General features: G+C 47.4%; 1 protein-coding gene across 9 annotated transcripts in view; it reads right to left on the bottom strand.

The window, feature by feature from the left end:
- Positions 1-357: 357 nt before the first annotated feature.
- PPP1R12B (protein phosphatase 1 regulatory subunit 12B) overlaps positions 358-27,009 on the bottom strand; it is a 222,056-nt gene continuing 195,404 nt past the window's right edge. For 5 of the 9 annotated variants that reach the window (XM_032318425.1, XM_032318428.1, XM_032318434.1 and 2 more), the window contains 6 exons: positions 23,780-23,924; positions 22,739-22,843; positions 19,312-19,365; positions 18,054-18,104; positions 12,845-13,025; positions 358-7,636 (listed from right to left, as the gene is read on the bottom strand). In XM_032318425.1, coding sequence (XP_032174316.1) covers positions 12,891-13,025; positions 18,054-18,104; positions 19,312-19,365; positions 22,739-22,843; positions 23,780-23,924 — 490 coding nt within the window. In that variant the 3' untranslated portion in view covers positions 358-7,636; positions 12,845-12,890. The remainder of the gene's footprint in view (positions 7,637-12,844; positions 13,026-18,053; positions 18,105-19,311; positions 19,366-22,738; positions 22,844-23,779; positions 23,925-27,009) is intronic. The other 4 variants (XM_032318427.1, XM_032318429.1, XM_032318437.1 and 1 more) reach the window with 2 other exon arrangements.

Below are 27,009 nucleotides of genomic sequence, written 5' to 3'. Positions count from 1 at the left end.
CAAGAAAGCCGCCGCCTCCCCAGCCCTCCTCTGCCCGTGTGCCCGAGCGCGTCAGTGTCCATCCAGACCGGCTCCGCCCCTCAGTCACAGAGCCTTGCTCCCCGCAAAGAAATCACCATATTCCGAGTCGCTCAACACTGGGAATCTTCATTTCTTCGAATGGTTCCTTTGAACGTCCAATCTCGGCTTTTCCTTGGTCTGACTCCAGAGATCCCGCTTTCAGTGACAGTGACTCACTCCTGGCTGTTCCTGGGACAGAGGCAGGAGGGTGAGCACCCCGCACCCCGGCAGACCTGGAATGGGCTGCCCCAGATGGGAGAGTCTATAGACCCCACTTCCTTAACCGTGGACACACAGTCACAAAGTTAAAACACGGTTTTATTTACTCATTTATAAATATGGTCGTGTTTACAGGCATCATATAGATGTGAATATTACTCCCAAACTTTCAAACACAGAATACTTAATAATACTATATAATAACAACCAGTAAAACAAAATCATTCATCTCAGGGTTGAAAGGCCACTCAAAATTGCATAAAAATACATTCAATTCACAAAGCGAATCTGGCTCCCCCTCCCTAAATGCCCTTATCCCACCCCAGGTGTATTTACAATGGACTGAAGTTAATCCGTACAAGTCAGCTGAAAAACTTACATCTGGTGCTTTAACTGTGGTGGAAGTAAGGTCGGGAGTGAAGGGTGAACTGAATGGAGAAAACACAAAATTCAACCCCTAAAATGGGAGAGGCATGAGGACCCCAGGGTGGTTCTTCTAAGCTCTTCTCACCCCTAACTGATCACGGTCAAGGGCAAAGGAAGAACAGAGGGAGGGAAACCATGAAGCCAACGCCAGAGTCTGCATGAGTCCTGTGAGAACAGGCTGTGTCTTCTCCAGGAGCGGGGAAGCAAGGATGAAACACGTTCCGTCCCTCCTCAGGGAAATGATGGCCCTTCCTGGGGGCCAGTGAGGTGGCAGGCCCAGTCTTTCAAAGGCTCAAGGGACTCTAGGCGGAAGTGGCGTTATTCTGGATTGCTGCAACCTCCCAGAACCCTCTCGCAGCCCTGCAGCCCGCCTCCTGGTGGTCTGTGCCTGAGCCCCTACATCCTCCTTCCCCTCACCTCTCGTTTTCTGGCCGTCCTCACTGGAGGACAAGCTGGAATCTGTGCCAGGCTTCAGTGGTGGGGGAGGGAGGGAAGACAGGGTCAGATATGTTAAGGTGAGAGTCTAGTGAGTGTTGACTTCACGTGTCCCTGTTCAGGATCTGCCCCTCATCCTCAAATCTGGTTTTGCGGGAACATCGGAGGCTCTCAGAGGCTCCCTGCAGTCAGTGTGCCTCTCCTGCCTCCTCTCCTGCAAGGGAGCAATGGGCTGAGGTTTTTTTTCTGGGAAAATACTCTGTCCCTAGCTGGAAATAGTCAAAGCTCTCAGGACAAAGACTGAGTAAGCTACACACGGCTACCCATGGTCTCCCTGGCCAGGCCATGGATAAGTCAGACGGGCCCACCATTCAGACCTCCTCTCTGAGAGGCTGTTAGAACGGCCAGGGACCTTCGAAACTAGAAGAGGGGTGGTGGTGGCTGTGGTTGGAGAATGGGAGTGGAACAGGAACCATGGCTGATGTGTGGAAAACCTCCTAAGTGCCACTAGCGCCAAGTGAGACCAGCAGAGAACAAAGAATGGTGGGAGATGGGAGAGGAAGGGTGAACAGTTAAGTTTCTTTGCTTGTAGGGACACAAGAGCATCCTAATGTCACCTTAAGGGGACACCCAAGAAGTTTACTGGAAGCATGAAGGGGAAATTTGGAGGAGAAATAACAGAAACTATTACTCTGGCAGATTCACAGTCTGAAATGATGAGCAGATGGGACTGGAGAATGGCTCAGAGAGAAGGCCTTTGGGGGATTGGAAGGGCAGGGGAAGAGCAAAAGATATGAATTAACAGAATAACAGACTTGGATGACATTGATCCGAGCACACACCAGGCCAGCAGATGTGCACATGCGCGTGCATGCAGGTTAGAAGCAAGGGCGATCTCCCAGTCGTTACCCCTCTTGAGGTAAGATCAGATCATTCGTCAACTCATCACTCACCAGTGGTGTCTGTGAACAAACCTACTCCCTATACTCTTCCGGGACACTGGGTTGCAAGCCACACCTATGCTCAATTTGACCCTTGACCACAAATCTCAAAGGAGAAGTGAAAGCATCTCTTCCTCTGCAGTTGCTAGCCGGCTAGTCAAGATTCTCGAGCTGGTTTTTATCAGCCCCCAGAGACCACCTCCTCCCCAGTAGCTGTGACAGTAACAGTTCCTGGGCTGCAATGAAGTTGATCTGTTTTCCAATCTAATCAAAACACAAGCGATCAATAGCTGTCCTTGATAGGGTCTACTGCTCCCGAGCAATGTCGATAACCATTAGGGAAGCTGATTAACATCTCTGCTCTGCGGGAGGCAGAGGGACCAGGGTACCAGGGACAGAGCACTCATTTCCCTGCTTGCGGCTCCACTGCTCAGTGACCCTCCCCCCGCCCCCCCCACCCCCCCCCACCCCCGCTGGCAGCCTCCACCCTGCTCTTGTTCTGCCTCCTTCCCATCTTCCCACCGCAGCTCACTGGCCACCTTCACTTTCAGGGTCTCTGGCCTTTCACTCTACTCACACCCAGTCCTGCAGGAGGCTCTTTGGAGCCGAGCGCTGTTCTATGCCACACCGTTGTGTGGACTTAGGGTCTCTGAGCTCTTCCTGCACCAGCGGTCTCCTCTGCAGACCTGCTTAAAAGAAGGATCACCCTGAACAGCACGGGAACCTCCTACTTTGGATAGTCCAGAACCCAGAGGGCTCCCCAGAACTAAAGGTTGAGGTTTTTATTGAGGAAAACTCTCTTGCTGCTGTAGGGCAGAATTTAAGACTATGTGTAAGCTGGTGCTAAGCAGAGGGGCCATGTCTGCCCTTTGGATGTTAAGGGCCATGAAGAACACATTCGAGAAGGCTGACGAAATCTATGAAGCAGTAGCTCTATTTCCTATATTAAAACAACCTGTCCAAAGGCTGCCTGCAACAAATTGCTTTCTATCCATTTCCCCATGAGCTCCAATTTCCACCTCTGCAGGTTTTAATATTCTTACCGAGCCATTAGGAGGGAAAGCAATCGCAACACCATTCCATTACCTTCAATATTAAATTCACTTTCTAACAAGGATGAGAAGTCAACCTTGACGTGCTGATGTTAAACAGTACGAATCCAGAAGAAAACAAGATTTTTTGCCATTAGAAAGAGCAAAAATTCTGAGTTAAGAAATGTTCTGATCTTCCCAGGAATAAATATATCACAGAATTATAAGCCTAGAAGGGATCTTAAGGACAATCTAGTCCAAAACTGCATTCTGCAGACAGCGAAGGTGACTTTCCCAAGGTCACACGGCTAGTAAGAGCTGGCCCTACAATGCAGCTGTTCTGACTCCTAGGGGCTTATCCTTTCCTGTTGGCTTCTTCTGCCCTCAAAGCTGCCTTGCTTATTGGGTGAGGGGACTCACATCCTTTGATGGGCTGAAACCTGCCTTAAAAATCGGTGTGGGGTGCAAGCTTTGCAGTTAGAATCGGGCCAAGATTTGGGGCTGCTAACTGTGTGTCTAGAGTTAGGTGTGGTGCTGGCACAAACAGTGGCCCTGGGAAGGGCCAGGAGGGAAGGACTGCAGCCAGTGCCCATCTAGTGTCACCTGTTAAGCTCCAGTGGAACCAGTGGGGTGGTACCAGGAATTGCCCCCTGCCTCATGGCTCAGCTGCTGAATCCTTCAGGCTTTCCCTTTTGTGGGGCTGAGCAGCCTGGAAGCTGAGGAACTGGCAATATTTTCAATAGCTCATCTCTCCTCTCTACGCTTCTCCCACTGCAGAAGGACTGCCACCGTGGTCGGGATAGAAACGCTGGCCTTTGTCCGAGGGGAGGCAGTCTGTCTGTCTGGCTAGGGGAGGCTGCACTGGGGCCAGAAAGCCAGAGACCAAACCAGACGCGTGGCTTTGAGACTTTCTTCTCCTCTCATCCGTGGCTCGGTTAAAAGCCCCTGAGAGTTCACGCCCGATTTTGTGGAATTCACAGGCTAACACATGGGGGTTCAGCCTTCTCATTTCTGAGCACAACCACTGAATAAGCACGTTTTGTTTTGGGCCGGGGAAGCCCGTGAAATGATCCAAACCAGAGATCTGAAGCCTCCTTCACCAGAGGCCTCAGAGAGCAATAAATGTATCTTGGTCTCAAATGCGGAGAGGGAGACAGGAAGGGGCAGAAAGAAGTGAGCACATCCTGTAGCTGGATAGGAAAAGCCAGGCGGGTTCCAGGAGATGTCAAGCAAGACTGCCCGAGAGAGAACCCAGCGCACTGCACAAGCCCAGGGCATGTCTGTTCTCCAGATTCTTTACAGGCCACACCCCAAGATTTGCATGACCCTGTTGCACTGGAGACTGGGACTGGGACAGGGGCCATCAAGCCCAAGAGCTATCTGGAAAAGAGTAAGCAGTCCTTGAAGGCCAAACAGTTGAAGCAGTGAAACTTCAGCCAGAGAATCTCTGGAATGGCCGAATCATTACTCCCGAAGGTGTGGCTTGATTTTGAAAAATATCAAATTAATGAGAACAGAGGATATAAAGTCGTACCAAGAACCTTCTCGTCCCCATCCTGGTATTTCATGTAAAGAGTCTGAAAGTGACCCAGCACAGCTGAGCCCCAAATTGTTGGCCAGACCGGCAGTATTCACACAGCCTGAGCTATCTGGGGTGCTCTTGGGTATCCAGACCAGTAGGTTGAGGACAGGAGGTCTGTGGCCACTGCAGAGACCAAAAGCACAAGTGGAGGGAGGCCTGCTGCTGTTGGCCCCGAGAGCACACGGCTGGCCATTAGGTCTCTAGACATCACTCCAGGGCTTCCAGGCAACGCAACTGTGAGGAAAGGGTATTTTATTCTCTGGGAAGGGACCAGAATTCAAAGTCTATCTGTCCAATAAAATTAATTGCATAAGAGAGAGTGCCTGAAATTACCTGGGATGGTTTACACTTTCATGGTTTTTTGGCCATAGAATCCATTATTCCTGAGATTGAAAAGCTTGTAAATTTTTCATCACAAGGAAAACTTTCTGGCAAGAAAAGGCATCTTTAATGTGAAAGGGCTGTGTGAAGCAGCAGGGCCTAACACCCACCTAAGAGTTTTTATATTCTGTCCCACGCTTTTGAAAGGCACAAACAGATGAGTGAACTGTAACCCTTTTCTTGGTCTATCTAATGTGAGAGGGTCAGGATATTTTCTTAATAATTCAGCTTTCCTTTTCTGAGAAAGAGGCAGGAACCTCCCCCATGCCTTGCCCAATATCCAGGATGTGCCAGGAGAATCAATTAGTCAACACCTTCTGTTGATTTCCCCTCTCCCTAGAATGAAGAAGATGTTTATAGTGAAAGTGAGGAAACATTTTATTCTAATTTAGCATTCCCTGAGAACTGAGCTGACAGTGCTCCCAAGGTCATACGAAATCCTAACCAGTAGTGGCTTCTCCTGGAAAATGGTTGGAAATGGAAGAGAGAATTCTGTATATTCTAAAAATGGGGTCTTGCCAGAGGAGACATGTTTCCTATTCTGGAATTAGGACCTCTGGTTTAAAGAGCATGTAACATTTCAGAGGGCCGTGAAGAACTACACTGTCGTTTTGGGGAAAGAAATTAAAAATGGGCAGAGATGGTATATGTTAAGAGAACGGACCACCCTAAGCACTGAATACCATGGGCCACTCTAAAATGAGGAGGATTTACATGACCCGCACACTCAAACCAACCTTGGGAGAAAATGCCTGTAAAGGCCAAATACGTCAGGAAGACAGACGAGATGTGACAGGCAGGAAAAGTATGCCATGTGAGGGATGCCTTCAAGGACTGGGAAAACGCTAGTTGGAAGTAAGGGTAAGGGGAGATGACCAACGACACGAGGGGCTGTCACATGAAAGGGCAGCACTGGACCGTGTGGAGCCCTCACGGCAGACCTCGACTCATCTTAGGAAAAGCTTTCTGGTTATCAGAGTTGCTCACCTTTCGAGGGACAAAGGTGCAGCTACCTGATGGCGGGCCAGAGCTGAGGCAGTGGGGTCCCGGCGGGGGTCCCTCTAACATGACAATGGAAAGTTCAACCAAATGACCTCTGGGCTTTGCCACTCTAAGATTCTGAGACTCTCATCAGTGGGCTGGAAGTATCCCATCCCTTTAAGCCTCTATTAAGAGGTCATTTCTCCTGTTTGCTTCTAGAAAACAAATGGTCTCTCCCCTACATCTAACCACTGGAAATCATCACATTCACCACCATTACCACAGCACGATCTATCTTCTGTCCTCTTTGTCACAAGGTTGCAGATGTCCCCAAATACTCTACTCACACCAGGTATGTGTGCCTCCACTCCCCGGTCCACCTCCCACCCAACCCAGCTCTCGACTCCTTGCAAGGACTTCCTTTCTCATTTGGAGCAGGTGCCAGAGTGAAGAGAGGAAAACAAGGTCGAAAGGAGGTGAGGCAGAATGGCGTGTTCAGAGCCCAGATTTTCTAATAAGGAAAATCACTGTGTAGGGAAGACAAGTGGGAGATGAGAACAGTGGGCTGACACTTATGCCATGGTCTGGTTTTTCTGCAACAGGGCCAGCGGTGCCGCCAAGGCAATTCTTCTGGTCTCCAGAGCGCCCCAAGAGAAATGATTTTCCATAATGGCCAAAGACAAGTGAGGTCAGATGCTCTGTTCTAGCTCTTACACAATGTGGTAAGGTGGAGGAGGGGACACAGAAAGGAAAATAGAATGATAGAAAGAAAAGGAATAAGGAAGCCAGGGTCATCTGAGCCCTGGGGAAGGGGGCCAGGCATGAGGAAAGAATAAGAATTAAGACGAATCAGGCATGTTACTGGGTTGTTGATAGAAAAAATAACAGTAACACCAGCAAAGAGTAAGAGAAAAGTCAGTTCCTGAGAGGTGCAGACTAGCAGAGACCTTCAATGCAGAGTCACGGTCACCTTGGAATCTAATGGAAACATAGCTCCAGAGGCTGTCCGGTGGTTACGCCAACATCCTGTTTCCCTTGGCATCCCAGACAGGATCCTGGAATGGCCACCGTAAGACTCACCTAGATCAGAGGACACTGGGTCCGTGTAAAAGGCTGTGGGATACTGGTTTGGGTAGAGCCTTACATGTTTGGATCAAATCCAGTGTGGACGAGTAGCTGCGCAGAAGGGAGTTGGGACCCACAGCTGAGCCTGGTGGACTCCCCAAGGCCTTCTCCAGATGGCTCGAACGGCTCAAATGATCACAATCATGCTTCAATTAAAACTGCCATAAACTCAGGGGGTGGGGGGCACGGGAGGGACAGGGCATTCAGAGTGCGGAGGACACGTATGGTGCAGAGGAGGTGACTGGAGGAGGGTCAGAAAGAAGTCCTTCCACCAAAACATTCACTTCATTTGGTTGGAAGGCAATGGCTGGAAAAGAGGGGTGGGAACCGCAAATGCTGCCCCTTCCCTCCCAAACTGGGAGCCTAGTCTATTTGGATAGTTTGCTGATGACTCTGATGAGGGCACCATTTTCATCTTTCAGCCTCTGGTTGTCGGATTTCAGTTCTGTTAACACCTGCAGGGTGACAGAGGGAAAGGTGTGTTAGAGCTTGGAATCATCACCTCCGTACCATCCCTGCCCAGGCCAGGCCAGCCCAGCGAGCGGGGCGTTCGGAGGCAGCATATGCAGGGTATTGCCACCACCCTTTCTCCCAGAGAGGGAAGTCCCCCGAATCTTCATGTTTGTTGAGTTGGTGATGTGCAAAGGGAGATGTGCATTAGGGAGACCACAGCCCTCCGTCTTTTGAACTAGCATATTCAGCAATAGCGTCTTATTTCACGTTCCACACCACGTGTCCTTTCATCCTCCTGAATCGGTAACTGTTCACAGTGGTTCTGGCGCTTGAACTCACTTCTAGCCTGGAGATAGTAAGGAGTGCGCCAAAGGGAGCTGGTGAGGACACCGAGGAGAAACTGAGAAAGGAGTCCTGGTCAACTAAAAGAGTTAAGGGCAGACACTGCTTCACACCCCATCAAAAATAGGAATGCAAGGGGGCGGGGCACAGCTTGGCTTTCTGTCACACCCACGAGATTTAAGGTCCTCCTCGTGCCTTCTGTGATAAAATCCACCCAAATTCCTGCCGGTCATACTACATGTGTCCACTTTCAACCACTAAAACCCAGGGAGTGTACAAATTCGGTCACTGCACAGCTGTGACGCACAGAAAGCGATAGGTATGTACTGAATTCTCGCCTGGAGCTCCCTGTGGGGAGCTACCACAGGATACCAAGGGTCCTCAGTGGCAGTTTTAGGGGACAGTGTTACAAATCCAGGAAATAGGTGCTTTGGAGGATGGGGGAATAGAGATTTCTATTCTATCAGTTCTGCCATCTTGGAACACGACACAGTGCTGTTCAACAGGCGAACAAAGGAAACACAGCAGCCCAGGCCCTAGTCTGGACAGCCAAGTCTTCATATGGGACCGGACAGGCTGGCAGGTGTGCTGAGCGTCTAAAGCACTACCATGGGACGTTGCTGAAGGGACAGTTCCTGTGTGGGCCCTGCTGGCAGTTTAGGGAGACTTCGGTTAGAGGGGAAGTATATCTTCACCGTGAAAGCTACAGAAATCTACATCTACATCCCATCAAGGCAAACGTGCTTTGATGTTTTTAGTCAGCAAACCTACAGGACTCCAGCAGGAGGTGAGGTCACCAGTCAAGGTGGCCTGGGCTCGGAGGTCATGAGGCCTGTTTAATTCTAGCTCCAGCACTGCTACTAACCACTTAGGGGCTCTAACTGTACATTAAGAAACAGAGTTTTTGTTTCCTCAATCTCTTATGGAAGATGTAGCCTTGATTACACGAATACTATGTGTAAGCACAAATATATGTATCACAGAGACATGAAGGATTTGTATTAAGGGAACGAAAACAGCAGTGAACATCCATAATGGGGAAGGTCGCACTCCCATCGGCTCATTAGTACCGAACGAGTCTGTGACACAGGTGCTATCCTTTCATTTCCTACAAATGAGGAAATGAAACCTCCTAACTAGTCCAGAGTACCCAGCTCTTAAATGGCAAAGCTGATACCGAGCCCATGTGTGCCTGACTCTGAAGATGATTCTTTCATTACGGAGGTCGTGTGGGGGCGGAAAACACAGCACCAGAAGTCCAGAATTCCAGCTCCGTCGCGGTCATGAATGGTCTCTATTATGTTAAGCAAATCACTCAGTTTGTCTGGGCTTCCATTTCTGTGTCTAAAGAATCATCATCATCTCTGCCCCCGTCGCTCATCAAGTTGGGCCCCTGTGAGGGCCCGGGGAGAACTGCACGGGGAAGTGTGCCGACAGGCAGGACGTGCTCTGCGCTTCTGGGGATTCTCACGACCGCGGTGAGTCCTCCCATGAATGTGGGATGGCAGGTAGGTGATCTGCAAATTTTACTACAAAGATTTTAATCCAGATAGTATCAAAATAAAGTTGTGGTCCTTTGCCTCTGCCTCCCCTACCTCCAGCCTAATCAAAGCTGTTCTGGCTGCTCTCTTCCGAGCCTCCATCCCTGTGGCCTTGGCTACCAGAAGCGAATGCTCAGAAAGCTCAGTCTGAGAAGATTTTTAGAAAAAGTCAGCCAGTTTGGCCCCACAGTGCTTCAGCTTCCCATCTGCTCTCCAATGCTCCATCCTGGATCCCACAGCCAGCCTGGGTATCAGTGAGACTCTGAAAGTCGTATTTCCACTACAGCGTTCCATAGGCAGGGAAGGAGCTGTATGTGTCGTTGGATTTCATTCCTCTGCCAGCAGCTCACCAAATCAGAACTGAGCTGACCCCTCCCTGCTTTTTAAACGTACAAACAACTCGCTGGGCCTGGTGATTTATTTCCACATTAAGAACTCAATTCTTTGAAAAAAAAACCAAAAAACAAAAAACTTGGACAAGGCAATTTCCCAGCTGCAATACGCTACAACTGACATCTTAAGGGAGTGTCAAAAAGTACAAGACGTGGAATGTAGAAATCAAGGGGGAAAACAGTCTCATAAACTTGACTCTCAAAAGGGAGAGGAGGAAATGAACAGTGTTATCTGATATTCACTTGGAGTTAAAGAAGGATTAAATAAGAACACATGCGGAAGCACTAGAGAAGTATGAGGTTTAACGGAGCTTTATCATTTCAGCCCCCTGGAGGTCAGCTTTCTTAACTGCTAAATTACCAGTTCACAGGTTTGATGTTAAGGTGTTTTGGGCAAATAAAATTTCAGTGCATGTTTTCCCAAACATGACTTCGTCCAGCCTTTGATGAGGAATGTGTTGAAGAGGGAGAGGATAGAGGGTCTTGAAGCTGCGGAGTCCTGGGAAGGACAAGGCTAGCTGCAGGGTGATGGCAGCTCAGGAAGAGCCTTACCTAGGCTGCTTCGCTTCTGACTACGTGGGAAGTGGGGAGGGCGTCCCACTCTTACATTCTTTTGGAAATGGCGTACACAACACATTGAGATAAGATGATTTCTCTAGGGGATTATTAAAAAACAAAACAAACCCCAAAACACCCAAAAAGGCAGGGCAAACTTTCTTGGCCACCCTGTCAGTTTGGCTTAGTTATTCCCTCTTTCCTTCTGGTGGGTGTTGGCAAGTGTTTTCTGTAAGGGGCCAGACAACTGGTATCAAGCCATACGGTCTCTGCTCCCACTACTCAACTCTGCTCTTGTGGCCCAAAAGTACTTATAAACATAATGATAATATGTAAACAAATGAGCATGGCTCAGTTCCAATAAAACTTTATTTCTGGACATCAAAATTTGATTCCATTATTTTCATGTGTCATGAAATAGTCTTTACCTTTTGATTTCTGCCCCCCGCCCCCTCACTATGGGCCAGACTTGATGGGCCACAGTTTGCTGATCTGTTACATGTGCTATGCAATGGTTTCTTTGCAATGGCAAAATCTTTGGGTGGTAATGGCTGTTGAAGAAGTCAAGAGTGCAGAGAAAGCAGAATGCTGTCCCCCATCCCTCAGCTGCAAAGGTGGGGCACACGATCAGATTCTTCTTGCACTGTTTAGGCCATATGCTTAACAAATGGCTAAAACTCTGTGCCAAACACGAGGCAGCTAAAATCACAGTGTTTGAGTGCTTGGGTCTGGAACGTGACATATTGGGTATGAATTTTGGTTCTACCATTTACTCTTTGAGTGACCTTGGACAGGTTACTTGATCTGTAACTTGCTCTTCCCCCACATGTTAAAATGACTGTTCTGGGGAATAAGTGAGAAAAAGCATAGAAGGTACTGTGCACAGGCCTTAATAAATGATAATTGTTACCTTAGTTATTAACCACTGAAAGCACAAGATCTAGTTTTGCTCCATACTCTATACTACGTTGCACAAAGAGGGAAACTAAAAATAACTGGGACATCTTCTGTGGGTCCCTAGTTCACCCCTGTCGAATTTCCCAGTAATCCTGAGGCTTACTTTAAAGCATGGAGCTAGGACCTGACACGGCACTCGGTAAGTAGGGTAACTAAGCTGCTTGGTGCCAGGCCGCGGTATTACTTCCCTTTCAGTTTTCTTTCTGTGCGTGATAACATCTACAGCTGGTATTAGCTCAGCCCTTATGGTAATTTGGGTGCTTGAGATCTAGTGGGTATTAGCTGCCAGCTACTGACCCTGAAGGCACAAGCAAATAGGCAGAGAAAAGAACAGGCGCTGGTCAGGACTAATTAGATTGTTGCTGAAAATTAAAAACTCATTTCAAAGAGTGAAACTGCTCAGCAGCGGTGACCCCATCACACCACCTCGGGATGGGAAAACAAGTTATCTGTGAGCTTGTCTTTCAGGCTTCTACCAAGGAAAGGCTCCAGGTTAGCAAACATAGTTTTTGGTTCCCAGCTGAGAAGAAATCCCTCCTCTCTGCTCCAACGACTGTCATCTCCTTTGCAAACCGACTCCCATTAGGGAAGGTCTGGCTGTGTGCGGGTCTCAGTTATCCAGGCTGTGTTCTGCCTCACAGCCCACACACTGGCTAGGGGTGGGGGTAAAGGGGCACATCCTTAGGACCCAGAGATTTGTGACAGGGATGAGAACGATGCCTCCCGAGGAGGGGAAGAAAGCAAAGATTACTGCAGAAGGGAGGCAAAGGACAGCCAATCCTGCTCAAATGGTGGGCTGGACAGTGTCGTCGCTGGTGGGGGAGCGCTACCTTTAGTGCTAGTCAGCCCCACGCAGCATGTTGTCGGATGTGGAAGACTTCGTTCTGTCTGGTACGTTCTGGGGATTGGGGCAGGGCGGGGAGGGGGGCATGGGCCCACCAGGCACTACATACATTCAAAGCTCCCAGCCAGGGTTCAGAGTCCCTGCCTTTGGTTACCCCAGGCCCAACAAGAATTTGGAGTCCGGGACCAGCCCCCATTGCTCCAGCGACCATGATGTACTTGGGCTGCTGCCGACTGAGCAGCTCAATCTCAGTTCGGCAATGACCCCACCAAGTCTGCACATCCACGGGTATGTGTGCACGTCTGTGTACTCCTATGTGTAGCCGAGTGAGCAAATCCACATTCAGTCTCCAGGGGAGGAGAAGGTGATGTGGTGATCTTACCAAACAGACCACCGGCCCAGGTAAGGGTTCCTCCACGGCCTCCCCTTGACCTAGGCTGTTATGTCTCACTCTGTGGTCTCAGTCCTGGCTCTTTCCATCTGCAGATGACCGACACTTAGAGGCACCCACAATACGGTGGCTCCGATGGAGGGGCATGAGCACAGGGCTTCTGGGTCCGACAAGAAGAGTGAACATGCCTGGAGTGGTGGAGGAGGGAAGTGAGGTGGAGAAGAGGGGCAAGAACTAGAGCTCCTGGGCTTCCGAGGACTCGACGGACTCCGAGAGTCTGGCCACAACTCGGGTCAGGGCCCTGTTCTCAGCCTGCAGTTGCTCGTTCATCTGCTTCAAGGTCTGAATCTGTTTTAGCTGGTGGAGGTTCTGTAGAGAGTGAAACATGGAGGGGACAGACAGACAAGAGAGAGACAAGACAGACCAGAAGAGATAAAAGTAGGACAAAGAAATCACGTGACTTTCTGTTTTTTGTTTGTGGTTGGCATGCAAGAAAGGAAATGAGAAAGGCAGGAGTGATGGTGCAGGATGAGAGGAGGGACAAGGGAGAAAAGCACCAACGAGGGGGAGAGCCGGGCCTACGACTCTTGGCTAAGGTCTAACTACGCTGCAGGTCAGCACATGAATACGACCACCATGTTCTCGAACAGCATGTGTGGATGGCTTTTGAGAAGGACTGCCACCATGTGGCTCGGGCCTTCTGAACGGATTTAACAAGCCTGAGCCACAGCCTCAGGGGCCCTTCTTCATCATCAGTGACACCTGGAGGTGAGGACTCCACGCATTCCTAAACCCAGCTGTGGCCCTTTTCTCTCTCCCTCCTCTCATCGTGCCCCATACTTAGCCCCTATTCCTACTCCCCCGACCCCCGGGTCCTTCTCTTACTTCATTTTTTTTAATTTAAAAAAATGAAACAAGGAAAACAAAAGAGAGGCCTGTTGTTTAAGTACCTTCTGTACGGGGCATGTACTGTTTAGAAGGCCTAAGGGGCACGTACAAGCTAAGAGACAGGCAGTGATCTGCAGGGTCCTCTGGCCTGTTTTGGGGTGCCTCAGTAACCCTGCTAGTTCTCCACTGCAGTCCCGAAGCTTGTTCCAGGATCCAAGAACTGCCAATCCGCCTTTCACCTGCTAGAGGACTACCTGCGTTGTGAAATTCACAGCCGACTGTGCTTTTTGTCCCAGCTCATGAACAGGCGGGCGGCTGCTTGGAGGTGTTCACATACAGACTCGTGCTCTGAAAATTACAGCTGTGCACAAAAGTTAGAGAAATAAATATCCAAGACAGTGGAATTACTTGGAGTGATGTACTAGTTCAGACCTCACTATTTGTAAGTGTTACAAATGGGACAGAATAATCAGTCCACAGATACTCTTCCTAATACCTCATAGCCCTTAAAGGACCTAAAGACTTCAATAAATGGGACTATATCACAGGCCTCCTTACTGTGACTGTCCTTCCCTAAGTGGTTGTCTGAACTGACCCTGTAACCAAGACCTTCAGCTCTTTGGGAGGAGGAAAAGGATTTTATTATGCAAATAGGGCTTCACAGAGGAAGATGAAAAATCCTGCGGATTACAGTGATGACAAACCAGAGAGAAGTCTCTCATACCCACATGGATGTGAGGCACAGAAATGAAGGATGAGCGGAGTTAGAGTTGGACGTGAAGAAGCAAGAAAATGAAAGGCAGCATGAGGCGGGGAAAACAGTGAAAAGGAAAAACAAGCAGAGACAAACTGCAGAATATCTCTTTCCCTAGAGAAGGAGAATGAGCACCTTGGCAAAAAGGCAGAGCAGCCCAACACTTCCATGGAGCCATTGAAGGGTAGGGACCAGGCAGTGGTTCTTACCCTCTGCAAGCATCCTAGCCATGGAGAGGACTGAGATCAGAGGATATCATGGTGCAGCATATGGAAATATTTAAAGAAATGGGCAGGGACCAAACATAAGAACCAATGGAAAGTCCCTGGCTCTCACCCTTCTTTGGTGTTGACCTTGGACCAAAGCTTTCAACATAACCATAGTCATTACATGAAGTGGTCCTTGCCTCCTAGGGAGTCATATAAAAGGCACGAGCAATGAAAATGATTCACTCTAACAAGTGAGTACAAGTAGATTGAGGTGGAAGAATTTGGAAGTTATCTGCATGAGGGAGAGAGGCAGGAAACCATCTGGTGGAATGTTCCGTAGGAAATAGTACTGAAAATAAGGCAGCAAGATGGAGGGGAGGGCAGGGCACAGAGCAGGGTGGGCAAGGGCAGGATCAGCTAGTGGTATTTCCAGAGTAAGTAAAAATAAAAATTCCAAGAGCGATCTAAAAGGGGAGTGGCTGCCGGGCCCCTCATGCAAGGACCTGGAGAGGCAGGGAGGAGGTCCGGGAAGGAGGCCAATGCTGAATGGCTGATGCAGTAGAAAAGTCATCCGGTCTGATGTGGGCCAGACCCAGTGCAGCCTCGCACAGCTCGCGCCGACATGCACACCTGTCAGAGGCTGGCACATCATTCCACTCCAATCCAGGATCTGAGTGCAGTATGTCCTGGGGAGAACTCATAAATACTTACCTTTCTAGTAAGGCCAGAAAGATGCAACCCATGTCACAAGCTCAGAGCCCCATGGACATCTGGGCAAGCCCAATTCAGGGTTCCCCATTTCACTTGGCCTTTGCACTTTATTTGCCAGAATCAGAAAAACAGGCACCAGAGTCCTTGAGGACCTGCTGGATCTTCACTGGAGGTTCACTGGAGGTCAACCTTCAACCTGCTCCCTACTGATTGCTCCAAGAGGTTTGAGCATCTGTATAAACCAAATACGCGACAGGCATGGGGGCTAACTGGACTTTAGTTGTACTGGGTCCCAGATTTGATAAGACAGTTACCTGTGTGGTTGACTGGCTGCTTAGCACACAGAGATTTTAACCACTGATCATTCCCAAGAGGTTACTGACCACAAACTGTAGCCTGGATGAAGAAGGACTTGAAAGCTACCCAAGCAGCTTCTTAGACTCCTTTAAGGTCAGTGACATCAATTTTATGATGTCTGTATCTAAACATTTGACGTTTTTGCTTATCTCAAGGTATAAACACAAACATGAAATTGGTGTTGGCTGTGAGGCTTGTATGTTCCTCCCACTTCGTCCTCTAGGGGGAGCCGGATGATCTGTAAACCTGGTGTTGGGCTTGGACCTGACCAAAGGGCATTTAGGGGCTTGAGAACTTGCAGGTGTGTCTTCTCCATTTGACTTTGCAATCGGTCGTGGAGAATAATGATAATTGACTGAATGCATCCATTTTTAAACTAAAAAAAAAAAAAACAACCCAACAACAAAAACCAGTTTCAAATCAGTGTGCCTATTTTTTGAGGTCTAAACAGCCAGAATCTGGCTTCCTTTGATAATTTAAACAACTGGATCTGAAGTGGCTGGCAAACAACTTGAGCCTGAGGGAGCGAACACCTTCATGTATCTTGATCTCTTGAGGAAAGAAAGGAACTCGTGACCTAGTTTAGGAAGTCCTCGCCCTGACAGAACAGGGAGAAAGAAATATGGAAGCCTATCTCAAACCACAGGCCTGAGAGCAACTAGAAGAACCACTGAAGGGGCTCTCATGCTCGGCAATTTAGGATTGGAACAGAAATAAAGAAGGACCTCAACTGCTCCACTTGGCGACTTTCTGGGTCTTTGCGTGCGGGCCTGGGCAGAGTAGTGCGGAGTTCTGTGACGAATGGGTCTGGGCTAGCCTTGGGCTCCGGGGTCCTCATGAGAAGGCACCACCTTTGGCTTCATTTACATGTTCCCGATCAGCATTTAGGCTGTTCCTTAATGAGCACCACCGACAGCTGCCTAACAGCAGAGTACAAATGGCGTCTACTCAAGGGGTTTCAAAAATGGAGGAGCCCCCAGCGCAACCAAGAACTGTGGATATTCATTCATCCAGAACTGTTTAGCTCTACTAACACACCGCTCAAAATGGGAGAGAATACTTCTGTGCTCTAGGTGAGGTGTGTTTGGAAAAAATCAGAAGAAGGAGAAGCTAAGGGTGTTGGGTCATCCTGTTTTTACCATAGGAGAATTAACCATTAAGTGTTCTTACTTCTTGTTGTTTTACATCAACTTAAAAGATATAAGTGCCACTTTTTGGAGATATAAATAGGTATTGCTTGAAATTCTATGTGAATGGGATCAGTTACAGTTTTGGAATGGTGACTAAGAACTCAAGGGCAGGGCATCTCTCCCTCATTCTGGAATTATATAAAGAGTAATAGGACTACGAGCACTGGATCTTCTGTAAACTTGGGCCTTGTCAGGTGCTGAGAAGTTTTTTCTTCAGTAAATAACCGATTTTTTTGGCCATTGTAGTAATAAATGTCTCTCCTAAAGTGCTCTAACCGCATATTAGCGATGCTCGCTCACAGCAAGGGCTCTGGGGATCTGCCTTGTACTACCCCAGTGTTTGTTGCTCCCAGGTCAGGAAACCCAAGTTTCATCAGACGAATGCTTTGTATGATATAGCTGGTAAAATAAGATCTTTGAAATTAAAAAAAAAAAAAAAAGAAGGCCAAAGCCGAGCAAGTGCTAGGTGACTACGGGCATGCGGCAACATGTACTCTCTGGGCTCAGATGCTCCCACGTCACCCCAGGTGGCTACCCTGAGCAGCAGTACGTTCCCTCCTGCTTTGCAGGCCCCTTCCAGAGCAGGGAATTGCCTCTTCTGGGTCGACTGCCAGTTCTCAGCACTCAAAGCTGCCTGGGATGGCAGTTGTTCATTAAAGCGGCTAATGGAGATGATGGTCATTGCAGGGCACAGTCAAGGGAGAGGGGAAAGCAGTAAGCCGGGGGGTGTCAGTGGGGGCATGAGCTTATTCTAGTGGGCGAGTGCCGAATATTACTGAATATTTCGGGGGAAATGGGCTGGGGCAGGAAATGGATGTGTGAATTAATCTGCATTCTGCTGCAGAATGACTCAAACTGTGTCGCAGCGAAGGGCTGCGACAGGGAGGCACACCAGCCAGGAAAGTCTCTGGCTGTGTTCAGGCTTCCCTGGGCACCTCATGGGAGGCCGAGAGAGCTGGGACCCTTGTTTTAGCCTTTTCATCCAGCCCCTGAGGGTGAAGCTATTGCTTGGAAAAATCTTAGAAGTTGACCTTAGCTTTGTCTCCAGCCTGCAGACACCTCCCCTTAAGCCAGAGCAGCACTGGTTCCCAGAGAGGCTGCAAGGTGCCCACAGGGGGCCTCTGAAATGGCTGAGGAGAGATGCTCGGCTCCTCTTCACACATCTTCTCTTCTTGAGGGGGTTGAGTGTGTGGGGAAATCTGGAGGGGCAGGCCTAGGCTCAGTCACCCAGTCCTAGCAGGCATTTAGGGAATGGGCACACAAGGAAAGAAGAAAGAGCTCTCCATACCTTCATCTCCTCCTCCATCTCTGACATTTTCCGCTCCAGGGCTCGCCTCTCCTGTTTAGAAACAACGAGACTGTTGGAACATCGACTGGGTTTAGAAGGGAGTCAAAATGCTGCCTCCCAGGGGCCACGTGATCAGCAGCGTCACATCTCAGGCAAACCTCATGCAGGAGACTAAGAGACTGATCTGTGGGATGAAACTACTTCATTGATAGAAATCACGCGACTTAAATCTCCATCAGAATGTTCGAAGAGAAGCAAATGGTAGGACCAGGGTCTTCTGGATATTCTGATTTTATGGAATTTCAAGTGACTGCCAGTGACCAGGGCCCTTGTTTTCTATTAATAAAAGGCATCCTTATCTTCAATAATGCTCCCCTCAAATTCCTAAGGAGCTGCTTCTACCATGATGGGGAGCAGATGGTGAGTGGGGAAGCAGCCATCATTATCTGGGAAGAAACAGCACCCTTCCCCCTAGTCCATGTCTCTCCCAGCAACCCACTCCTGATTTAGCCTGGACTCTGAAGATTCCTTGATTAGATGAGATGCCAGTGAGGTTTTGTTACAGGCCAAGGAAATAAAATACAAAACTTTGCTGCTTTCCAAATTAAATAGGAGGAATGAGAACATATTATACCCTTAGGGTCAAATCACAGCTAGGGTTCATCAATAAATCTGAGTTTTCCCAATCCAAGAATGTCAAATCCCAGAAAAATATTCTGAATGCAGTTGGGAGGTCAGCAATTGAGCTGGAATGTCCCCTCCCCACTCCCAGTCAGAGTGAGTGCAAGATTCTGCTGGCTCATAGAACAACTCAGAAGACCTAAATCAATGGCAGAGGGTCCTGCCGAAAGCTTCCTTTCTGTTCAAGGTGACAGGAAGGGGAAAGAAACCTTGGTCCGGATGTGTACATGTGTGCTGATTTACAGTAAACCAAAATATACTGTAGGGGTGTGTGTGTGTGTGTGTGTGTGTGTGTGCAGTTCTGCCTATAGGCCAAACCAGTGCATGGGATGACCTTCCAAGGACCCACCCCAGACCCTAAGACTGGACTAAGTGAAAAGCACTAACCATCTAAAGAAGCCAAAAGGACTAGCAATCAAACTGCTTGACCAGAGTCACACAAAAAGAATTTATTATCAAGCTAGGAATGGAATGTGGCAGAACTCCCGCCTTCTTAAGACAAACTTTTTCCACTGGCCTGAACAACAAAGTCAGAGAAACTCAGATGAAACAGAGCGGGGGGAAGAAACACACATACCCTTTTCTCCATCTCCAGCATTGATGATCGGTCAGAGGTCTTCTCTTGTTTCTGCTAGTGCAAATTGAAGACAAACAGTAGTCACTTCGATTGTCTCAGGGTCACTAGGAAGCCCAGTCTGGTTCAGCTTCACCGTGAGACACCCAGAAATAGATGTCAGGGCTTGGGCTCTCACTGGGGCAGAAGCCACTAGCTAACAGATTCTGATAGATCTCTAGGGCTGACATTATCGCCTCTCTGAAGTTTGCAGGATTCCCATGAGGGAGCAGAGGTGGTAGTAATGCTTATTAAAATTTAGCACAGTCCCAAGTGCAAAGACATACCCACAACACAGACACACAAACATTTGTTAGGTCTTCAATGCCAACTGTCTCCTTATACCTCACCGCCCCTCTCTTCTCCTGGTCAGTGAGTAATCTCACGACTCAGATGAAATGAAAAGTGGCTTTTCTTCTTTGAAAGCTAAAGGCTCATGAACTTGAGGGTCTAAGCCCCATGGCTCTAAGCAATCCCTTTGCACTTGTCGTCTTTCTGCTTTGGGCACTGACGCGGTTTCTCCTTTAAAGCAGTGGTGCGCACGCGTGGGCGGGCTTCCCGGGCTTCTGGGAGCCCACTTGTGCGATCAGCCCTGCTTTGAACTGAACAGCTCCACTTTTATCTCTTTTGTATACTGAGCTTCCAGGTGAGGTGAGATTTTACCTGAACAAAAGACTGGAACTTAGAACATCTTTGATTTTTGCTATAAATGTCACCGAAGGGCCAAGAAGATTTAGCCACCGTAGCTAAAAAGTAGAATAACTTCAGGTAGTGACTCTTAAACAGGGACTGGAAATGAACCTTAAGTTCCTTTTGGCCGTAGCACTATAAAATTTCTTATATTTAACAGACTGTATTTAATAAATACGGGGTGTTTTGCCTAGTACCATGTGCAAGCAACACTTTAAGAATACAGAAAGTATACTGGTCTTTTGGCAGAGGTTTCTTTTTTCAGAATGTTAAGGGATAGCTAGAGCTAAGAGTAAAACTCTGATTTCTGGCTCCTGTCCTGGGCTTTCACCTTCTGTTCTGAAGGTCAGGGCTATCTGCCTTTCCACTGAATCTACTAGAAGCGGAAGGAAAAGAGAAAAGGCAGAAGTAGATCCGGGCGCTGGTTTATATCCTCCGCCGACTCCCTTCCCTGAGCCTGAGAAGCACAGAAGCTGTCACGATTTCAGTATTTTCATTTAGTCCCCTTCTACAGAGTGACCTTAACTAGTTCACTTCTACAGAGAACTCGTTTTGTTTTGCTTTTAAAATCTTAACCCCGTTAGAGTTAGGGCAGACCTTTCATGTAAAACATTGCATGTGTCCATGTGGTGAGTGTCTCCCTACGACGTGTGGGGCTGACAGGCTCGCCTCCTCTCTTGCCAGACACTCGATTTGTCGTAAACAGCAGAGGACTGGTTTGTAGCACCACTGTTTCTTCTGAATTTCCATCACTTGTATTTGGCAAAACTCAGTATATTCAGACACACACAGCAGAGCGGTTGGCTAGAAAGTAAGCCCTTTTCCCCGGTGACTGGAAGGGCTGATTTTATTTTCAGTGTCCCCCGTGCGAGTCAATGTCACCGCTTGTTAGCCTGCTCACTGCTCCGGAGCTGGAGGAAAAGCCAAGAACCCCTAAAGGCCAAGAAATGTGCTTCTGGAGAGAGTGGGGAGCAGGTGACATTGGGTCCTCCCACGGCTCCTCACATGACCACCCCCCTCCCCATTTCCTGTAAAATACCCCCGTCATTGCTAACGGGAAGCAGCAGCAGGTCTGTATTAATTAATTGTTGTCAGTTCGTGGCACGACTCAGAAGAAAAGTCAGCCTTCGGAATCTTCCACGGGTGTGCTGTGAATGAGACGTTCTGCCTGCCTCAGGCATGCTGGGGTCAGCGGAGCCCTTGAGGTTCATTTAGTTCCATCCCCCTGCCGTGTGTGTGTGTGTGTGTGTGTGTGTGTGTGTGTGTGTTTTCTTCTGGATCGAGACCCACTTTTCTTGTCCCACTGCATCACTCTGTGCAAGCTGTCCTCTGCGCTACAGCAGGTCTTACAAACCCCAGCCGAAGAGCCATGCTCAGCTACTCCAACCAGGCGGAGGGGGGCCTCTTCCCACTGACGGGCAGTTCACAGGCCAGGCCACCCACTGGGCGCCTGGCTGGGCCCCTCTCCCGAGAGCGCCCATATTCCAGCTGTCTGCAGTTAAGTCGTGCGGTCTCCCAGCGCCAGCTCACCCATTCCAGAGGGGATGCCGTAAGATGATCAGAGGTGCCTGAGCACCCCTGTCCCACCGAGCCCCGAGTATTCAGTACTATACACTCCTAGTGTTTTAGGCTTTGCTTTTCCATTATATCATACAGCCAGAACAACTAGCCGTCTCTGGTTTTCATTTATGGCTTCCCAGTAAAGAGCCATTTTTACCTCCGTTCAGCTTTCAAAATTCTTAGTCACTGGGCATTCCAGGAGGGTGATAACTCCATAGGTTTCCTGTTAACTCAGCAATCACCCAAGACGGCACTTGCTGCAGTGTTTGTCTCACTGGTGATGAGGTTATTGCCTCTAGTCCCCTCTAAAGCGTTGCCTAATTAAATCAGGCCTGGCAGTAAAAGGGTTTATCTGGTCTGTTTGCCGCTAACATTCCTTATTCCTAGGCTGAACAACGGTGGTGGCTTGAGGAGGTAACATATGCTGTAGGACAGAATCTTTGCTTTGGGATCTGGTTGTACATTCTAACAAGACATTTGTCCTTGATTTCTTTTTTAAAGAGAGAGACAGAGAGCACAAGAGAGCATGAGGAAGGGGGAGAGGCCAAAGGAGATGGAGAGAGAGAATCCTAAGCAGGCTCCATGCTCAGCAAAAAGCAACTCAGGGCTCTATCTTAACGACCCTGAGATCATGATCTGAGCTGAAACTGAGTCAGATGCTTAACTGACTGAGCCACCCAGGTCCTCCTGTCCTTAATTTCTTGTATGACCCATGCTAACCATTATTTCTCTAGGCCTAATTTGCTGCCTCTCTACATTAGGTTCAATGGTATCTTGCTTATCCCTCTCTAGGAGCTGCCCGCAGATAAACTGAACTGAAACATGATGACCACAACAGGAGACACTGTTAGGCACTAATCTTGTGATACTGGTTAATACCCTTCTACTAAGAAATAAGTAGATTATCCATAATATTATTAGCACTCAGGCTATTAGGAATTGTTCACTGAACGATCAGTTTTCCACTTTAGGTTAAATGCCGATTGAACCCTGAAATCAGACGAGAATCTCTACTTCTGTCCTCCTGTCTCTGGGGAGGACCAGTCTTCATTCCCTGTCACTTCCCGTCTCTCACAGCCCTAGGTTACTTGGCCTCCTTGCACTCACCGTGCCACCCAGCCTTTTTCCTCTTCTCCCTTACCTGGGCCATCTTCTCAAGCTTGGACTTTATATCTGCTAGCTCTAGCTGGGCCTCCTGAAGTTTTGTTTTCAGTTTTTGGTTTTCGGTCAGGGCACTCTCGTAGAGCTGAGGGGAGGGAAAAAGAATCAGGTCACCGACTAGGCAGGGCTCCCAGGATTAGCGCTCCCACAGTTTCATCCTATGAGAATCCCCGCCGCCCCAGACCATCATTGTGGGGCAGATGGAGAAGATGGAGGAAGTCTAGGAAACAAATTATATTCAGCCAATTGGTTTCTTGCCTCTCAGTACTGGTGAAGTCCTAGGTGCTGAACATAAACGAATAGAATGGTGCTCCAACTTCAAAAATGTTCATCTCCGGGGGAAAAAAGAGTCACTGTGGTTCCCCGTACAAAGAGAACATTTTTTTTTTTTTTAAGAGCCTGTCTAGTGTATATATTAATTTTAGTCAAGTTCTGCTTAACACATTAACAAAACAAACATTTCGTTAACAAAAACGGTTTTTCCCCCTGGCATCTCAAGCACTTGAAAGGGAAGGTTTTCAAGCTGACTCCTGGAGCTAGGCCCTCTTCTGCAAGAACCAAAGGCAATGAACTGTAAAGTGTTTTAAACCCCCCCAAACCAGATTATCATTTACCATCACCAAGAAGTATTTGGTTGACATTCACAGGACTTCATGAAAAGCACATGTTTGTTAATATTAAAAGTCTTACCAAACGACTCTCCACGGCTCAGACACACGAAAAACTACTTTTATTTTCCCTTTCTACAACTGTCAATCTTTACTTTCTCCTACACCTCTAAATACCAGATTCAAGGCATAGATTTACTGCACTAAAAACAATATACGGAACGGTCTGTATTTAGCTAGAAGAGAGATGGAGCAAACCAAGAAACCCGAAAGGAATTAGTTGCTCGGATTTATCACGGAAGCACCTCTTCTTCTGGTTTATGGGAACTACAGTCATTTTTCTCCACTGGGGAAAAGGCTGAGAGCTTGACATGTTGTAACCCAACAACGGGAAAGTTGAAAGGGGAGCCTACTTTTTTATAATCCCTGTTGCCGTCCTCCTCCACGCGGCTGGTCAGGCTGGCGAGGCGCGCCTCCCGGGCCTCGCGGCGAGCTCTTGCTGAGGCCCGGTCACCATAAGAATCGCTGCTTGAAGGGTTACTACCTCCTGATTCCAACCTGTCGGAGATACGTTAAAGGTAAACATTTGTTTTCAAGAATGAAGAGATGGGGGAGGGTAATGCTTCAGGGGAGTCGCGCCTTTTCTAAGAAGCACTTGAGAGCCTTGGCCAGAAACAAGGCACATTCCTTCCTCGAATCTCCTCCGCCAGCATTCTCGGACCTTGGGGCTAAGCCGCGCCAGCTTGGAGGAGGAGGCTGTCTTTTGCCAAGAATGGAGCTTACTTGAAAAATTGGCGGTTTGGACTCATGTGCCGATTTAAATCTTAGAGCTTTTCAAATTAGTTCGGGTTTGAACAGCTTTCCTCAAAGAGTGTGCTTTTAAAAGCGTAAGTTTTTTGGATCTCAGTGCTCTTAGATGATGATTCCAACGAACTGTCAATGAATCAGAAACATATGGACTTGGGAGTTCTGAGCTGGAGGGGTCTGGGGACGGTGATAAGGAAGGCATGGTGCGTATGTTTTTTAGGTGCACTGCAGGTTTGCTGCAATCTCTAACATTTCAGGGTACCACCACAGCTATTTTTCTACCCTCTGTTCTCCGGTCCACGTTGTGGACTGTGATGAGGGTTTCTACGTCTTCCAGCAGTTGAGCTCTGAGAGTTGATGGGGGCCTCATTTCCAGGAGTGGTAAGTTCACTAGTGGAAGGGTCTCTCAGCTGATTATCTGTTTAAGTGTACAACGATTATCCTGATTCTTAACTGTGGTTTACATTTTTCTCAGAGTTTGCTCTTTCCAAATGAAAAGTGGCCCACGAGACTGCTATGTACAGACCAGCCCTGCAGAGCTCTCCCTCCCCGAACGGGGATGGTGTACAGAGTCACAGCTGTGGAACTTCCATCTGAAGGCTCTGTTGTGCGGTAGCTATTGCCAAAGCTGGGGGTCGGGGCGCTGGACTAAGTGTTAGAAGTAGTAAAGGGACAACAGGGAGGACACAGAGGGGGAGAGGCAAAGCTCCTAATGACATTAATGGCCACTCTGTCTTACAGAGATGCTAAGTCCTACAACGTTCTTCGAAATGTTTGTTTTCTTCTTACACTTCTTTTTTTTTTTTTTAATTTGTAAATAGAAACCTCTTTACTGGCTTTTCTGATTTCAAAAGAAATATATGCTTGAAGGAAAATGTAATCAATACCAAAGTGTCTAAAACAGAAAAATGTAAGTAATACCAAAGTGTCTAAAACAGAAAGTGAAAGTCACTCCATAATCCTGCCCAAGAAAGAACCCACTATTAACAGTTTATTTCATATCCTTGCAAAAAGTTAAACACACGCTAAAATGTTCAGACTTCTATACATAAAACCAGATAATACAGATAATACATACTATTATCTGACTCTCCTCCTTCCCCTCCACTTGGAGGCATCTCACCACGTAAGTAAACAGATCTGCCTCATTAAAAAAAATGATGCACAGTCTTCCACCGGGCGGTTGTATGGCAACTGGATCTTCTAGTGACAGACAATTATATTATTTATAACTTTTTAGCTATTAGAAATGATGCTACAGTGAGAAGACTTGTCCATAAATTTTAGCGCATTTGTCCAATCTTAGAAGTGGAACCCTTTGGTCAAGGGGCAAGTCTATTTTAAATTCTGATATACGTATTGTCATACTGTCCTTCAGAGAGTTTAGTCCAATAGGAGAAACACTCTCATTAAATTAAATATTTGTAGATCGCTGAGAAGGTTGAGTATCGTTGGTTATTCATCTTCATTTCTGAATTGTCTATTCAAAGCTTTTGTGAATCTTTTGCTTGTTACACTGTGGGAGCGCTCTATAGAGCAAGGCTTTTAAGACGACCATAAGGTACAAATATTTTTTCCTACTTTATTTTTTGTCTCTGTTTATGGTGTCTATTACTAGCAAAGATTTTACATTTTATATAACTAAATTGGACAATTTTTACTTTTACGGTACCATGCCTGGGAGAGTCTTTCCTATATAAAGATTACAAATATTCTCTTCTATCGCTTTTGTAGTAAAATAATTTTCTCTTAAAAACTGTAATCCATCTGGAATCTGGTTTTGTTTGTTTTTTTTTTGGTATAGGTTCAGGGAAGGATCTGTCTTCCCAAATAGTTGGTTGTGCCAATGATCACTTACCAAATATCTCTTCCCCAAGAGCTGAGACATCATCACCTTATAACTTTTGGGGGACTATCTACTGTGTTCCACTGATATCTTTGTTTATTCCTGAACTAACACCTCACTCTTTTAACCATTAGTTTTGTAACATATTTTGAGGTCTATAGGGAAGTCTCTTTTCATAAATGGCTATTATAATGTAACAGAATTTTAAAAAAATTAACTATAGCAAAATACCACTCTCCACCAGTTTTGCAAAGCTAATTTTCTGCTGGGTTAGATGTAAATTATTTATCTTCAGCCTGCGCCCGGTTAGAGGGTAAGCAGAGGAAGAATCCACGCAACTTTACACATTTTGAAATATATCATTAAGGAAGGATAAGCTCAATTATCAAATAAATTATAAGACTCATTTGTCCTATGTTATCCCATAACCACATTTCCCCTCAATCTCTTCTTAGTTTCTCTATCAGAGGAAAAGTGGAAAGGGAGAGGTTCATACTTTTGGCTCCACAGTCTTTATATTTTTTTATTTTGTTCTTCAGGAAGATCAGTTTTGTACCCTCAGAAGCTAGGTGAAAAATTAGGATCATTCCCCAAACTCTGATCTGTTTCCTTAATTTTTTAGCACTCGCAACTTTGGTCTTTAGCTCATTCAATAAATTATTATGGAGCACCATCCAGGTATAAGGAATTGTGTTACGTTCACTATTAAGTGACAGTATCTAAACGCAATCACAATTCAGGCACGTACCCTGCAACAAAGTCTTCCCTGAACCACCAGATTAGGCTAATGGCCTTTTCTCTCTGCTCATAATACCTGTCCATACTACTATCTTGGCCCTTACTGAAGGTGAGGATAGGGTTTTATTCAAGTTGTTTCTGTAGCACAGTGCCTGGTAGGTGCTATAGGAAAATTAATGTGGTGGAAGTACATAAACCGAATTGGAAGGAGGAGACTCTGATGGCAGGAGGTGAGTTGAAAAGCTGCGGCAT

This window comes from Mustela erminea, chromosome 17 (assembly GCF_009829155.1).
Source record: "Mustela erminea isolate mMusErm1 chromosome 17, mMusErm1.Pri, whole genome shotgun sequence".
In the NCBI taxonomy this organism is placed as follows: Eukaryota; Metazoa; Chordata; class Mammalia; order Carnivora; family Mustelidae; genus Mustela; species Mustela erminea.
This window is presented reverse-complemented; position numbering and strand designations above follow the sequence as displayed.